This window comes from Lissotriton helveticus, chromosome 12, assembly GCF_964261635.1.
Source record: "Lissotriton helveticus chromosome 12, aLisHel1.1, whole genome shotgun sequence".
NCBI classification, from domain to species: Eukaryota; Metazoa; Chordata; class Amphibia; order Caudata; family Salamandridae; genus Lissotriton; species Lissotriton helveticus.
This window is the reverse complement of record NC_136073.1, coordinates 163087853-163104959: the sequence shown is the minus strand read 5'-3', so window position 1 is coordinate 163104959 and position 17107 is coordinate 163087853. Positions and strand designations below refer to the sequence as shown.

General features: G+C 48.3%; 1 protein-coding gene across 2 annotated transcripts in view; it reads right to left on the bottom strand.

Moving 5' to 3' along the window:
* PER1 (period circadian regulator 1) overlaps window positions 1-15766 on the bottom strand; it is a 35325-nt gene extending 19559 nt beyond the window's left edge. For both annotated transcript variants that reach the window (XM_078670789.1, XM_078670790.1), the window contains exons 1-7: window positions 15591-15766; window positions 6780-7175; window positions 5975-6073; window positions 5720-5874; window positions 4608-4729; window positions 3852-4053; window positions 3157-3208 (exon numbers count right to left, since the gene is read on the bottom strand). In XM_078670789.1, coding sequence (XP_078526915.1) covers window positions 3157-3208; window positions 3852-4053; window positions 4608-4729; window positions 5720-5874; window positions 5975-6073; window positions 6780-7105 — 956 coding nt within the window. In that variant the 5' untranslated portion in view covers window positions 7106-7175; window positions 15591-15766. The remainder of the gene's footprint in view (window positions 1-3156; window positions 3209-3851; window positions 4054-4607; window positions 4730-5719; window positions 5875-5974; window positions 6074-6779; window positions 7176-15590) is intronic.
* Window positions 15767-17107: the final 1341 nt, after the last annotated feature.

Here is a 17107-nt window from a genome sequence, read left to right as displayed (position 1 = left end):
ACTATTGTGCATTAACCTCAATATTTGATGTGTGTTATGTGTTTAAACTTCTATCATTTTAAGAACAGTTGAGGCAGGCTTCCATCCTTCCCTAAAGTAAGTTATCAATCGATAGGTCACAGTTTGTATTTTTTGAAGGGGTAATTTCTGATTGAGTCTTTGTTTCTTTCAGTTCCACTGATTTTTATTTTTATATTTTTATTTGTGTGTTTTGTGTTTCTACATTTGTAGACCTTGTTTTGATGGGATACTTAACACAGACCCAAGACTGTATTCATCCTATGACATGAAATCCTTCCATCTTATTAGCTGTCTAGGATAGAATTCAAGGCTGCTTCCCCAGGGCTGACAAACATCATTCAGAAGTTTTCCTTTTTGTAGTGCCTACACTTGTGATTTGTGTGAGCGCTCAGGGTCAAGCCTTCTGTTGCTCACGGAAACAGCCCTCCCATTCCTCATTAACAGATACAAAGATACAAAGGCAAGAAGGCAACAATTCGCCGCGGCCAAGGGACGGACCTTATTAGGACAAAGTGAACGGCTTTGAAAGAAGCATGGTCCATTCTTGCATATTCTACCTAATTTAAGCAAAACTTGGGAGGCACTGTCTATGTCTGAGAAGGCTGATCTCTAGTACACCCCGGGGGCACTTCAGAGTCACAGGACGTCAAAGCACCCGCCGCGCCTGCGTCAGCAACACAGCTGGGTGGCACAGGCCCCTGAATGTAATCCGCCTCCTATATCCGGCATGGGGGGGAGATCCCTCCATTCACCCTTTCTGCAATTCTGCACAAAGGGCTTGATCATACGTGTGATGTGACGCATCCACTCCATGGATAAAGAGGACAATTATCCTGTCCCTTGCGCGCCAACGCTCCTGTCTTGTCCCCCACCTCCTAGCTCGAAAGCCTCCCAGTGAAGGCTAGGAGAGGAGGCAGGGTGGAAGCCCCCATATGGCTTGCACGCGGCTCTTCTAAGAATAGGCATCTAAAAATGGGCATGTTTCCTTTCCAAGCTGCAGCTGTCTACGACTGGCAGCATGGCAAGCCTTGCTCTAGGCAGCGTGAAACCAAGAAAAGGGTTCGGGCTCCATGCAGTAAGGTCAAGCCTCACTTGACTGAATAACAAAATAACAATACCAGTACTGCAACACTAATCTCATAAATTGCACCAAATATAGTGAATCAAAACACCATATAGACAAGACTGCTTGTTCTGTCTGAAATTGAATCTTTATATATATATAAACATTTTATGAAAACAAACACATTTTACATTTTTTGTTAGCACCTTGGCACATAGGACACAAATTGCAACTTAATTTTTACATCACATGTATAATACACAACTTTGATTATCAACAATCGTCATTCCCAATCATACCATCCAAACTCGCATTCACCCACTAACAAATACAATCTGTACTGATTATTTACACAATATACATTTCACAACTGATATCACAGTGTTAATAGATCAAAATCCAAAAACGACCTTGGAATCAATTTCACTTAATTCTATTCATTTGATGTTTTTAGAACAACCTAAGGTCGCACTAACAGGTTAGTTGATAATCAAAGTTGTGTATTATACATGTGATGTAAAAATTAAGTTGCAATTTGTGTCCTATGTGCCAAGGTGCTAACAAAAAATGTAAAATGTGTTTGTTTTCATAAAATGTTTATATATATAAAAAGATTCAATTTCAGACAGAACAAGCAGTCTTGTCTATATGGTGTTTTGACCGGAAATGTGGGGGGGGGGCACCTAATACCAGCCCTGCGATCAGTGGTATCACCGGCTAAAATCAAGGAGGTCTAACTGCATCATGCTCAGCTTTAGCCAAGATGTGAGATTTAGCCTTCATTTCAGGGGAGAAAGGGCCCTTCTCCCTCAGTGTCAGCTTTCACACTTTATTTAAAAGATTGCTCCTGGGTCTGATATTAGACATCATTACAAAGTGCCACTGGGAGAGAGTTGTCCTACAGCATAAGTAATCGCATGGGGGCACAGCCTGCACTTCCAAAATGCAGAGGTGTCAAGTGTACATGGAGAAGGCTTGTTACCATCATCCCACTGGACCTGTTGCAGCTCCTCATAGGGACTGCATTGTGTTGAGGCACTGTGACCTTCCAGCAAGGGGTCATATGGATAGGAGCCAACCATTGCTAGGGATGTTCCTGTGCTGTGGCAGCTGGGATAACCAGCTCATGTCAGGTAGGGACATCCAGGAGAGTACCCAGTGAAATGATGTGACTGCTTGTCGCAGTCTGCCAGTCTCACAAAGGCAGGGCAACCATGGATGGATCCGAGGGTACAGCACGTCTTTGTGTTAGCTTCATTTTCTACTGGGTACGAGCTCCGATGCGGTCCACGGGCGAGTCACTGGCCTGACACCCTTTTCACACTATTAACCATGAGCCAAGAGGACTGGCTTTTAGGAGCAGAACTGGTATTTTGGAATGAGAATGTGGTGCCATGATTCATATAGTAATGTTTTTAATTCTCCCTGCATCACGTCAAGGAAGGGGATTGGTCTATTCTGTTTGCTGGACATTTTATGTTAAAATAGCCTCTTAAACACACTTTATACTATAATTTATAACTTTTTAATGGATTACAAGAAACAGGAGACCTTCTACTTTGTATGTTCTATAAATATGTGTCAGAGCAACCAAACTGTCTATGTACATGCGTCAACTGGTCACAGCTGTGTAGAACATGATCCATCATTCATATGTGGCAGAGATAAGTAGGACAAGACGCATGGTTCCTATTTAGGCAGCTTAAGTACAGATGTGCAGGATATAATACATGGTTCATATGTGTGTCAAACGGCCGCGGCTGTGCAGTACATGATGCATGGTTCATACATGTGTCACCCAGGTACAGACAAGTAGGGATGATGTATGGTTCATATGTGTGTCACTAGGACATTGATATTCAGAACACAATTTACAGTACAATCGGCAGTGTTTGCGGCACACCTGGGGGACACGCGCCTTGCAGCCCGCAATGGCTGGTTAGTCAGAGATCCGACATGTGCTTGAGGTAGAATCCTCATCCCTTCCTCAAAGGAGGAACCAAGCCACAGGGCCTTATCCCCCACCCTGTGGTCTCCCATCTTGAGACCCCCTCCCTCCTGAAGACACTCACCTGATCCGGCAGAAGACGGATTTTTCTTGGGTATAGTCCATGGGAGCAGCATCTGCAGGGAAGACAGAGTAGCACGTCAGCTTCGGGTGGATACCAGTTAATGCTTTCACAACAGGCCGGCCCCTCATTACACACTGCCCGACTTCGCGACTTAGGCCAGGTTTTCCAACTGTGCCCGACCTTACTTCATTTATCCCTGAAATGTATCCCTGAAGGCCAGACACCTTTGCATCCATGCAGAGGAGAATAGGACGACTCTAGGGGAAATGGTACAGAGCCTGCAACTGTATAGGGCAAGCCGTAACATAAGCAGGTAGAACATGGGCAGAAGGAGTGGCCCTTTTACTCCTTTCTATCACATACAAGTCTATTTCTGAACATTTGCTAACTTTTTATTACATGTCCCTGCTAATGGGGCCCTCCATTGTAGAGAAAAAACAATGCCCCTTCTTCGTCTCTAATAATCACCAGCAATAGGCATTCTACAATGTTCCTTTATTTGATGATGTCACCTAGGGTTTTGAGACGCACTGTGACCTCATTTACCAGAAAGCCCATTAAGCTTAACTCCGCGGGGCAGGTGACAATGTTCCCTTCTATAGTGAGAAAACAACATCCTAGATCTGTCCTGGACCACACCGTCCGCTGCTGCTGAGTACACAGCAACTTCTTTACCTCTAGGAGCTAACTCTTACCGGCAGACGTGCAGGCACTCCAAGAGGGCAGATGAAAAGGCGCTGTCGAGCCATAGAAGACACTGACATCCTGCGGCGCGAGGAACTCCGCGAAGGTGGCACCTTTGAAGACGTCCCGCTTGCATCGCAGGATGAAATCTGCCTGGTCTGAAATGTAGACAATCTTCCCCGTGATGAAGGAAACGGCCACTGAAAATGTGTCCTACGCAGAAAGAGGGACAGTCGTTATCAAACTCACTCAGGTACATTGACATCATCCACAAGCCAGGATTTCACCCAGAAACTAAAAATGCAGACATTTTTTTCTTGCAAACTTCCCATAATTCTAGCCCTACAACCAGAGACAGCTGAGCTATCTGTATCACGTCAAAATCAGGACACTTGTGCATCTCTGAATTTGTTTCAAATTAAAAAAGATAGACAAAATCCATCAAGCTTTGAATTTGAGAAGGAAAAGGTTTTTTAATTAGCTGGCATGAATATGGCCCACTCATTTTAGCGCCAACTTGCTCTTATGAGGAAATATTGGCCGTTTTCACACACACAGCAAAACTGGGAAGCTCCACAAACTACAAGTAGGCCAGTAATCTGGATTGACGTGAGACTTTCCACACCCAATGCAGACATCAACCACACCCGAAACCTTGGCAACACATACATAAAGCAAGACAGCCTGGAATCTTCACCATCACCCACAAAGAATAGAATGACTGGTGGGAGTGATCCACCAGAAAGCAGAAGGCAGGGAGCGCTCACCTGGTTCTTGAGCGTGTACTCTGACGTGATATTTTCCAGTTCCTCAATGGTGTAGCTGGACATGTCCAGGCAGCATGGCTGGCTGTCGTCCACCGTCCACTGCTGGTAGTACTCCTGGTTGGCTGTACAGGGAAAAACAAGGTCCAGATCTTTTAACAAGAGTTATATTCTGGACTTAGGATTCTGGGGTAACCCCGCTCCACCCACCGCAAAGACATATAGCTCACTCAACCCGGTGCCTAAACAGCAAGTCGTGCCGCAGGGTGGGATACATGAACACTGGCAGATCCTTAAAATATGAAATCATATTACCCTACACGCGTGAGTCTTAACCCGTGGCTATGTTTCATACATAAAGTTCTGACAATCAATGGTTTATTAAGTAGCATTATATTCGGTACACTTGTATTAAATGTAGGAAGCTGAGCTGAAGCAAAGTGGCCAAGGAGACCCTGAGTCATCACATGCTTTCTTTTCAGAATCTCGGAATAGGGAAGGAGGCTGCCCAAATTATCGCTTCTTTTTCTGCCTTTTTCAGACGAAAGTGCCTACACACCTCACACTCGACCATAAACAGAAACCAGAACCTGTTCTCTCAATCTACAAGGATGGAGAAAGCAGATCTCTCCGCTTCCAGTTTGAATGGTCAGCTGGTGGTGGCACATGAGTTGATCGGGGGGGGGGTGGAAATGACAGAATTTGTTTCTGGTGGGTGTGTTTTCTCAAGCAAGCAGTAGGGCGGCAGGGAGTTTAAAGAGCCAGCCTGACATCATGCAACCACGCCTATGAGATCTCTAGTTCTTGTAGGACAGGGCACTGCTCTGAAATGATTGGGCCTTCAGGGCACACTAGCCTTACAGTGCCAAAACTGTACTCTGGAAAATCTGCATGTGACACCAAGTACCAGAGTATTAAGGAGTATGAGGTGTCAAGACTGAGGTTCTGCAATCTGACGGATACAAAGTATATGGCTGCCCTGGTTGAGGGCGACACATAAGTGTGTTTATGACCAACTATTCGTTATTCAATATTTAAAAACTCTTATTCTCTCTTCATAAAGAATTTTGAGGGGGTGAAATCCCAGGGGCCTCAAGGCGGGAGCTCAAACTCACCTCGGACTTGCTTAACACAGGACAGCGCATACTGCAGGGTGGCAAGCGTGCCCGACTTGCCCTTGCCACGCTTCTCGGATGGTAGCCGGATCTTGAGCTCCTTGAGGGCCTTCATCAGCTCCTTCTGGGTCTTCTCACGGGCAGACTGATCGCTGCTGCAGGAGGACAGAGAGAAGGAGACAGAGAGTCAGTCAGGCTTGTGGTGCCAGGGGCACTGCCATCTTGACTGGGACAGAAGGCGGGGCATGCACATACCTGCAACCGCTGGTGGAGGGGTTGTCCTGCTCCGAGCTGGCACTCAGCAGGCTGTAGGCAATGGAGCTGCTCGGAGGAGATGGACTCTGAGAGTTGGTGCTGCAGAAAAAAAAAAGAGTCGGAAACTTCAGCAAAGTGACTGAGAGCTCATGGGAAAGACAGAAGTAGACTTTACAAAATCAACTCAAGAGAACAGAATCTATCCCTGGAAGAACTGAGTGGGAGGAGAGACGGAAACAAGGGAAGTGAATGCTCAGGAAGCAGAAAGAGAAAAATGTGAGCAAATTGAGAAATGAGGAGAGTCCAAGTCCAGCCAATTGGAAACTCGAATGAAAAGGCAGCGGCCAAGTGGAGCCCCTCGTACAGTGCCCTTCTCTGCCACACATGAGATGCATGCACCCCGAGTTAAGCGCACTACTCCTTGGACAGTGTTTCTCTTCTTATATCCTATAGGAATTCTACACAGCTACATAACCATGCTGTCCCCACTTAGTGAAGGTCATCTGACAACCCCCATCTCCATGTCCAGACATTACCAGTAGCAGACCCCACAGCCACAATGGGAACTCCGGCCACTCCTGGGTAATTTAAGGCCCTTGCAGGTCATTGCATGACAGCCCTTGCTCTGTCTCACAAAGTGCAGACCCCCACTCAAATCTTACCATTCTAAAGGCCATCTAACAGTTTGAGAGATTGCCGGGTAATGACAGGATGTTAAATTGCTGACTTAGTTCTAAGGCTCATGGCTTAGAGGTGACCAATAGACTTACCTCATACTAATTTTAATAGAATGCTGTTTTCTTACCTCTTATTGCTCTCGGTCGTCTCCAGGAGGGCTGAGTCCTTGCCGTTGCCACTCGTGCTACTGTGGGAGGAGCGGGAGTCCCGTCCCCGCGATTCCGCACCGTTGGACTCGTTGCCATTGGACTCGTGGCCGTTGGACTCGTTGCCACTCGACCCATTGCTATTGGCATCAGTGTCATCATTGGACTGGCTCTGCTGCTCTACCACCACCTCCCGGGTTGGTCGTGGGCGGCGTGCACTACTCGTGGCGCCTGTACTCCCGTTGGTGACTTCAAAATGTCCCGCGCGTTCAGCAAGGGTGCTTCCCGTCTCGCAGCTGGTACTCATAACTTATTTGAGCCGGTACCAGTTTATGGCATCCTTGTCCCAGAAGAAATGGGTACTGTAAGAAACGCACCTGGAAAAGGAACCGATACGGCTTAAGCAAGAGTCATCAGCAGGTGGAAAGAGAAGACAGACCACCCCACCCTAGAACCTGCTGCTCCCCCAATCTGAGAAACGTAGAGATGGGGACAGTGGGTCTCATCCAGTCAAGGCAGATCAAAAGAACAACCTGCAGTTTCGAATAAAGGGGCGAGAGAAGGAAGGAAGGAGAAAAAGAGCAAAAGATGAGACTTATGTCCAGCTGAAACAAAGCCGCAGGCCTGGCATGCAGGGGCTAAAGGGAAACCCCACCCATAGCAGAAAACTGGCTTCTATTGCACTTGGATGGAGCCGGACAGAGTTAATCCATATCGCTTATTAACAGGGGCACATGCTGAGAGCTTCACATGGGGTCTCACCACCTAATGCCCACCACCAGGATCACTTCACAACATACAACCATGAGGCAAGCAAAACACAGGGGAACCCATTCTGTAACTACATGGGCTTGAGCACGTCCTGCCAATAACAAGCACACGCTGAAAGCTAGTGGAAGTCTTGACATTAACTTTGAATGGTGAATGCCCGGCTGGCCAGGGGCATCCATGTCTCCAGGCAGCCGCGGTCTGTGCCGGTAACATTGATGAAGCCGGGTAAGGGGGGGGGGGGTGATTTCGAGGGACGATGCAGAGGGAAAATTAGATAAATAATTATTTTCCCCCAGCATTGTCCCACAAAATCCCCCCTTACCCTTACCCGGCCTCACTGCCGTTAACAGCACGGACCGCCGCTTGGGTCTTCTTCCCTGGATGTGATCCCCATCGTTCTCCCCCTCCCACCAAGTAAGGGCTCCCTGTGCAGAAACAATGTAGCACTGTACAACAGCAGAAACAATGTAGCACTGTACAACAGTAGAATCAACGTAGCATTGTACAACAGTAGAATCAATGTAACACTGTACAACAGCGGAAACAATGTCGCACAGTACAACAGCAGACTCAAAGTAGCGTTGTACAACAGCAGATTCAACGTACCGCTGTACAACAGCCGAAACAATGTAGATTATGGACAACAAAAGTCATGGAGGTGGCTAGTCAAACAACTAGTGGGCAACAGAAGCTATAAAGGGGGCTGGTGATGTATGGGTGGCAGAAAAAACTGGTGGACAACAGAAGCCATGATGGGGCTAGTAAAACAGCTAGTGGGCAACAGAAGCTATGAAGGTGACTGGTGGTCCATGGATGGCAGGAAAAACTGGAGGGCAACAAAAGCCATGATGGGGCTAGTGAGCAAAGGATGCCAGGAAGAGAGTTGTTGAGCATCAGAAGCCATGAATGGTTCTACTCGACAATGAACGCATGGGAGAGCTGGTGCTCAAGAGAAGACATGGCGGGAGCTAGTGAACAAACGTCACGGAGAGAGCTGGGGAACTTAAAAATCCCAAGAGGGGAACTGCAAAATTCAACATGCTATGGATGCTGGGGAGGAAGGAAAGGCACTACAGGGAGAACTGTGTATCCTGGGTCCCACTGAAGAGAGCTAGAGAAGAATGGAAGCCAAGGTGGAGGCAGGTGAAGGATAAGAGGACGGAGGTGCTAAACCATTCTCTCTGGGAGGGAGCAGGTGACCTAGGGACAAGCTTTAGAGCCAGAGGCCGCCTTCCAGGAAACACCCTTGACAGATGTGAACGCCTGCTCCTCAAGCCATGAACCTGTTTAATGCGGGCTGCAGGAGGCTCCCCGTCGCCCATCGCTAATGAAGAGAACAGGCAGGGCTGGCACGCTCCTACCCGCGGACAAGGCCAAGCAGAGCTGCCGTCACTTAGGAGTCCACCAGGGAGCCGTGCAGACACGCTCTCAACTTGCCTCATGCTGGCGCTCTTGTCGAAGTGAGTTCGATGGTATATTAAGCGCTGTCCTAGGAGGGCATGTTCTGTCGATCCTATGTCCAACAGAGAGTGCCAGGGACCACGGGGAAGTCTGGTTATATCAACCCTGGGGAAAATGAGGGAGATGTTGGATCCTCCCAACAGGTTGTATTCTCATTTCCCTCAGGGACACCTACCCAGCTGGCTTCTAATGGAATAGCTCGTCCCGAACATGATGTGCCACCCAGCCCACCATCGAACTGAGCTCATACCACCACAACAAGACGACCACGCCCTCACTAGCGTTCATCTCGGCAGCAATGGGCTGCCTGGGGTGCTGCGTGGGGAAGGGAATCTATTACGATTTAGAAAGAGCCTAAAAACACTACTGTTCAGTAAAAGCATGAGCACAGTATAATCTAGCTACGGCCTCAGCTTCCACCTTGCCAAGTTATTGTCTGTTACCATCTTTCCAAGCGCTTAGAGACCTGCAGGTGATTAGGCGCGATATCAAACCACAATAACAATAACAATAACAATAACTATGTGCTTCTATACTGTCCCACAGCAGGTGTTTCCACACACAATCACACACCATGTGCTTCTATACTGTCCCACAGCAGGTGTTTCCACACACAATCACACAATCTGTGCTCCTACACCACCCTACAGCAGGTGTTCCTACACACAATCACACACTATGTGCTTCTATACTGTCCCACAGCAGGTGTTCCTACACACAATCACACACTATGTGCTTCTATACTGTCCCACAGCAGGTGTTCCTACACACAATCACACACTATGTGCTTCTATACTGTCCCACAGCAGGTGTTCCTACACACAATCACACACTATGTGCTTCTATACTGTCCCACAGCAGGTGTTTCCACAAGAAGTGGATAACGCCCTCCCCGCACCGCCAGCACCTCACGCTGCGCCTCCAATGGTCAGCTGCACCTGAAAGGGCACAGACACCTCCAGCTTTAAAGGTTCCCCTTGAGGCTTTTTTTCTCTCTGGCACCTTTCATCTGACTGTGTCTGTGGTTACAAAGAGAGGTGTGGAGATAGACTTTAAAAATAGCCTGAGCCCCCCAGGTTGGATTCAGCACCAGACAGTGAGGGGGTGGTCTGGGGAGCCCCAGGCGGGGTGGGAAGAATGTCAGAGAGAAGGGCCGCATATTGATGAGATATCTGATCTTTAGGTAAGAAAGACTGTAAACAGAAAATACTTGAAGGCCAAAATATGCCCGTCGTCAGTTATATTCAGGTGATATTATTTATAAATGGCTTAGTCTTCTGTCTTGTGATCTATAAATGTCACAAGAACCCCTGTGTGGCAATATTGGGCCATATTACACAGTGCTGATTTATGTGCGGGCATGCACATACACACACACACTGTAGTGACATCAAATACCACAAGGCTGATGGGGCACTTAGCTTTAAAAGTGTGTTGTTTTCGAACAAGGAAATGTTCATTGGAAATAGTAAGAGAAATACTAGACTGTACCGGTTAGGCTGTCTACAGTCTAACAGGAACTACTTATGTAAGAGCATAGAACCTGAGAAGAAAACATCCTTTGTGTTGTCACAAAAAGACATTCTTTCTGTGAAAGGGGCAGCGAAGCTGCTCTCTTCCGCTGCGGCTAACAAAGGGAACTGAATAGAATGAGGATTTAACTTTCATGAATAGATTCTTTTATCAACAGTGTTCAATGGTAAAGACCAGTGGAATTATGTGTTTTTGAGGTTTTGGCATTTATCTCACAATCGTGGACTTACAGCACTTGCCACATCATTTGAAGAGTTGATGATGTTGTTTCCAGCTCAAATGGATCAAAACATTACTGTGCCAGGCAAAGATGCACGATTTGTTTTGACACGTATATTACATAATCCTGCCACATACTGTGTTCTCTTGTTGCCAGATAATCATAGGAGCCCAGACACAGGTAAACTGCAAAGCGGCTTGGAGGCTGGCATTATGATGATAAAACCCATATTTAACAAAGACCTATGAAATATGTCCCATATGTCCATGGGTCCGTGCTAAATATGGGTGTTTACACCGTTTATTAGGGCACGTGTGTTAAACAATGTGTTATTGGGCTGCATTTATTTTCACAGTCTGTATGTATATATATATCAATATCTATCTATCTATAATTATATATATATATGATCAAGGGCATCCTGTGCCCGAAACGCGTCATTCCGAAATAAGACCTTTGGAGGAAAATAAACCTACCTTCTGAATACTATCTACTGCGTGGTGGTCCGTGTATCTGTGGTGGTGGCGATATACCGGTGAAACAGAAACTGGAATATATATATATATATATATATATATATATATATATATATATATATATATATATATATATATATATATATATATATATATATCCATGATAGAAGCTCTGTGCTATATACGTGAATAATAAAAAAAAACTATATGAACCCATGTGCTATGCGTGTCCAAGGGTCCATGCTTTACATACGACCAATAGGAACCTCGTGCTACATATGTGTAAAAACTATGTTCACCAGTCCTAACCATGTTCAAGTGTTGTAGCCCTAGGCGCTATACACATGCAAAGATATGAAAAGTGTGCTGCACATGTGTAAGAGTCAGCCCTGTGCGATGTATAGCCACAAGATTTACCTCCCATATATGTTCATAAATAGGACCCCTGGCTGTACGTGGGCAAGGATAAACAAAGCTTCATGCGCTATATATATGCGCGAATAACAACCAAATGAGCTACACCGATTATTTATAATGTATGTCTCAAAACATACAGCTGGGCCTATTTTCGGCTCCTATTACCCAACGCGGCGCAGTCGAGAAGCAAAGTGGGGCTCGGGATAGGCACGCGCCTCTCGAGCGCGCTTTTAGCACCTATGTGCCAAGAACCTGAAACACACACAGGCGACGCCCACGTGTTTTCGTGAAGATAAGCACTGGGAGAGCTCTGCGACCCCCACCCCTTCTCCCCCTTTACAAGACCCTGCCACTTATAGCAAGACAAAATACGAAATGCACATATAAACATGATAGTCTATGAATGTTCACTACCAATACATCATTCTATATTGTTTACAGGTTCTCGTGACGTACGTGATTACATTGATCCGGCTGTGGCCCAGGGCCACACTATATATTAGTTTAATCCAGACACCAGCAGGCCGATCGCACCACCAATCAGAGCAAATCTCGTCAGAGACCACCAATGATACTATGAGCTCACAGGGCTATCAGATGGGCCAATCCAACACAAGATACTGATTGCATCACTAGGTGAATGGCACCATCAGCCAATCAAAGCACTGCGCGCCATTCAGACTGTGGTATGAGACAATGCCAGCACCACTACCACCACCGCCATGTGCACACAAACCCAAGCTCCATCACTGCCGCCACAAAAAAACACTGACTCCATCCAACACTAGGTGAGCGCCACCATGATGAGCCAATCTCACACGTTGTTCCATCCACTCTGTGGAGGAGCCGCGCGCTTTATAAGTACCTATTTACATTACATCCCCACTGGGGCATGAGGCAATACAGCATCACGTGCAAATGCACCCACTCCGCTTCACCACCACCACATGCAAATGCGCCCACAAATCACCGCTGTCATCACTATGTGCAAAACACCCACATTAATGTTTTAAAACTATCACTTTTTATAAATTATTATCAATGCAAGTAAATAATATGCACTCAAACGCATCCGCATGTTAAAGCATACACTTTTTTTTTTACATTTTGAAGCGACTTCATCATATTTTAACAGGACGTATTTTCAGGGCTCGGCTCGTGCGCAGACCGTTGGCTCGGCTCGGCGCTCCCTGTTAATTTCTTGGCTCTCCCACTTCTCCTCACAGTGCAGTATGATGTAATGACAGAAGAGGCCGAAAATACAGCCAAACTTCACACACAGCACCGATCCCGCCACGAGCTGCACTCGTGTCTATGCAGCCGCACAGGTGGGCAGAATGACCAAGCCAGGGAACGTTCCAGACGAAGGAAGTTTCTCAGGGGAGGAGCGCACCTGTAGATGGGTACATCACCGAGGAAGAAGGCGCTCTACAGGCGGTGGCGTTACAGAAGGCATGTATGTATACAGGTGCAGGCATTATCAGGAGCTGGGAGAATCCTACAGGTAGAGGGAAGCTTCAGGGGGGAGGGGGGTGGCAGTATCAGAAGATGGCGAAGAACGACTACCCCTTTAGAATACCAAGCATAGACAGGCCGTCTAATCTAGCATACGCCTACGACAGACCGTCTAACCAGGCATCTGTCTACGACAGAACGTCTAATCTAGCATCCGCCTACGACAGACCGTCTAATCTAGCATCTGTTTACGGCAGAACGTCTAATCTAGCATCTCCCTACGACAGACCCTCTAATCAAGCATCTGTCTAAAACAGTCTAATCTGGCATCTGCCTACGACAGACCGTCTAACCAGGCATCTGTCTACGACAAACAGAGTCTAATCTGGCATTCTGTCTACGACAGACAGTCAAATAAAGCATCTGTCTACAACAGGCCGTCTAATCTGGCATCTGTCTACGACAGACAGTCTAATCTGGCATCTGTCTACAACAGACCGTCTAATCTGGCATCTGCCTACGATAGACCGTCTAATCTGGCATCTGTCTACGACATACCGTCTAATCTGGCATCTGCCTACGACAGACTGTCTAATCTGGCATCAGGCTACGACAGACCGTCTAATCTGGCACCTGCCTAAAACAGACTGTCTAATCGGGCATCTTTTTACTTCCGCGCCGACAAATCTCGCAGTGGGTGCGGCAGCTCTGCGGGTGGGGGCGCTATCGGATAAGAGGCGCTTACTTCTACAGAAAATGGCATTATCCGAAAGAAACTGTAATTATAGGAGAGTTTGTTTTTCAGGAAAAGGGCGGGTCCAGAGGTGCGGGCATTATCCGAGGATGTTCCCCCCTCCTCTCCATCTCTCTATGCTGAAAGATGGTTGCCCATTCACAAAGCAGAGAGGAAGGGAAGGTAACAGATGGAGAAGGGGGGAGACATGGAAAGAGAAGGACGAGGCAGAGGGCCAGGACAGGAGCGAGGGGGCGATGGATAAACAGAAGAGTCACTTGGAAGCGGCTGCATCACTGGAACTCACAGGAATGAACGTTGAATGGGTGCGTCCATCTCCCTGCACCAGCCTCCTACACAGACCTCTCCTGCTCGGGAGCCCTCGTGCAGCCCCACCCTCAGGGCCCCCGCGTGCACAGCCCTCTACGGGGCAGCCAAGCTTGGCACAGAGCTATCGAGTGCAGCACCTTCCTGTGCCAACCTGTGAGTGAACAGTGCACCTCCTTCCAGTGCAGCCCAGTATTATGCAGCCCCTCCCCTCTAGCGTGGAATCATGTGCAGCCCCACATGTTGCACACCCCTGCCCCTTGTATCACACACTTACAGAGCCGCCTCCTCTGCAAACCCTCCTCTGTTTGGCACCAGGTTGTACAGCCCCCCCCCCCCCCCCCCCGCCCCCTCGCAATCCCATAATAATTCCATACAGACGCTTGATGTTCAACCTTAGCATGAAATGCAACATCCAGCGTGCCCAGTTGCTTGCTTCTACCCTCTGCAGGGCATCTGGTTCAGCCCCCTAACCATGCCACCCCAACCTGTACAGCGGCAGGTGTGCATCTGCCTCCGGTGGTCTGCAGCCTCCCCTGTGCGCCCACCATCGGAACCAATGGCACTGCACTCATGCACTGAACAGAGACGCCCAGGGAGGTAACTCTAGAATGCTTTGTTCAATAACAACAATGCCAGACACAGAGGCATGAACGCCCAATGCCGCCGACTTCACAGAGACCAAGTACCAGCTGTGCAAAAAAAATAATAATCAAAACTCGCCTTTTCAGATCTCCTCTGCAACCAACCCTTAAAGCTTGAAGTGCCATGAAGTGATACTCCCCGCAAAGCGATGGAGGAAGCAGGCAGCTGGCATGGGCAGCACTGCTCAACATAAACAACCTGTCAACCACTGGAGACAGTCCAATGCCTGCCAGTCCACTGGACTCAAGAGATGGGGGGCTCTGTCTATCCCACAGCCAGGCAGAGCACAGCCGAAGCAGCAGTGACAGGACACCAGCAGCGGGGACCCTAGACTTACGGTTGCAATATTCAGTGGTTTGCGCCACCGGCAAGGACATACGATGCATTGATGGCACTCTAAGAAATGGCACTTGAGCTCGATGACATTTAATGCATGGACTTTAAAAACTTTAAGGGTTACATGGACCCGACGTGACTCCAATCTGTCATTTTTCCGGTAACACGCGTCTCTACAGTTGATGCATTAGCCCACTGAGTTATCTTTCCCCCGGCTCAAAACACATACATGCAAAACATAACGACACTGGTGACAACCGGGGAAGGCGGCGAGGGCGCGGTGGGACACAGCAGCAGGAATGGGTGCACGGAGGCACCCGAACACCTGTCCAGGTAGATGCTGTGCCCCACCGTGGCAGAGTCCACCGGGAGCGGGGAAGGGTACATGCAGAGCAGGGCAGCGGGCGCAGTCTCTTACCTGTCCACTGGCATACTTCGCCTCCCTTGGCAGTCACTGGCAGTAAATCCTGGCACGTCTTGTCAGAGGGAGCGCCAGGATCGGAATGAGACTCTGCTGCTCGGGCGCCTCCTCTCTTGCCCGCGGTGCCCGTCGTGGCAGACATGTGCCGGGCTCATTGCATAAGAGGCTGTCGCGCGCCGCCATTGGCCCAGGCGGGCAGGTGATGTCACCGGCTGGAGGTGCCTGCTGCACGTGTACCGTGGTGCGGCCGGGTGTGGGGCTGCCTGCGCGCTCATTGGCTGCGGGCAAGGCCAATCGGAGCTCGGCATTCGGAGCAGACACAGGTCCACGAGGAGCTGCAGCAGGGAGGCGGGGCCCTGAGTCCGCTCCGCCAATGAGCGCCCGGCTGCAGGAGAACAACAAGCGCAGTGTGGGAGCAGGCGAAGCCATGCGTCTGGCCGTGTGCCAGCGGAGCCGAGAGAAACAGAGAGTCCAGCACTGAGTTACAAGAAAGAAATGAATCGGTCCTCAGCTGAAGGGGGGTTAGTTCAGGGTGGTTTATAGGAGTGATTATTGATCGAAAATGCACCCTAAAACGAAGGGGCAGATTTACAAGCTCCTTGTGACACTTTTACGCCGCTGTTGCATCACTTTTGTGACGCATCGGCGGCGTAAACCATGCACCACGTTGCGACTTATTTACAACGTGACGCATCTAGGCAGATGCGTCAGGTTGTAAAGCCCTGCACCACATGAAACCTGCGTCAGGTTTCATGTGGGCGTTTCCCGTCGCAGGGTGGGCGTTCCCTCGCAGGAAAGTCCAGTAAAACTGGAGCAGTGAAATCTACAAGATTTCACGGAGTCAGTTTTACGTCACTGCTGCATCAAATCCTTACGCCTGCGTAAGGAGTGACGCACCACGTTAAGTATGGGCGGCCCCTGTGCATTGCAGGACGACGCAACTCCAGCAATGCGCCGCCCGTACACCACAAGATGCGTCACGCATCTGCCCCTCCTTGCACAATGGTGCGCCGCATTGTAAATGCAACGCCTCCGTGGAGGCGCAATGGGGGATTACGTGACGCATTTGTTCTGGCGCATCCCTGCTGATTTACAGAAATGCGCCAGAAGTTGTAAATCTGCCCCGAAGTGTTTACAACATGGAGGCAAATGTATACGGTTGTGTCAAAAAGTGTATCTCTCAATAGGTCCAGCGCACACGTGTCAACATTTTCGAACGGCAAAGTGGGAGATTTTGAAAAAAAATTGGAGAAATGTATTTTCTCCATCGACTTCTATTGTAGTAGAGGCAATTTCAGAAGGCAAACATCAAGAATAAATACATTTTTGGCTTTAAAATCTGTGACTTTCCTACCTGAATCAGGTCTATTTGCATATATGCCAGGGCAGAGTCTTCTGTTGGAAGAACCTCTTACTGTGGAGTCAAAAGGAGGGTCTTTAAAGCTGAAAGAAGTAGAGTGTTGTTCCATCGTAAACTAGAATTTGCAATGCAATAGGACTCGCATTTACACAAG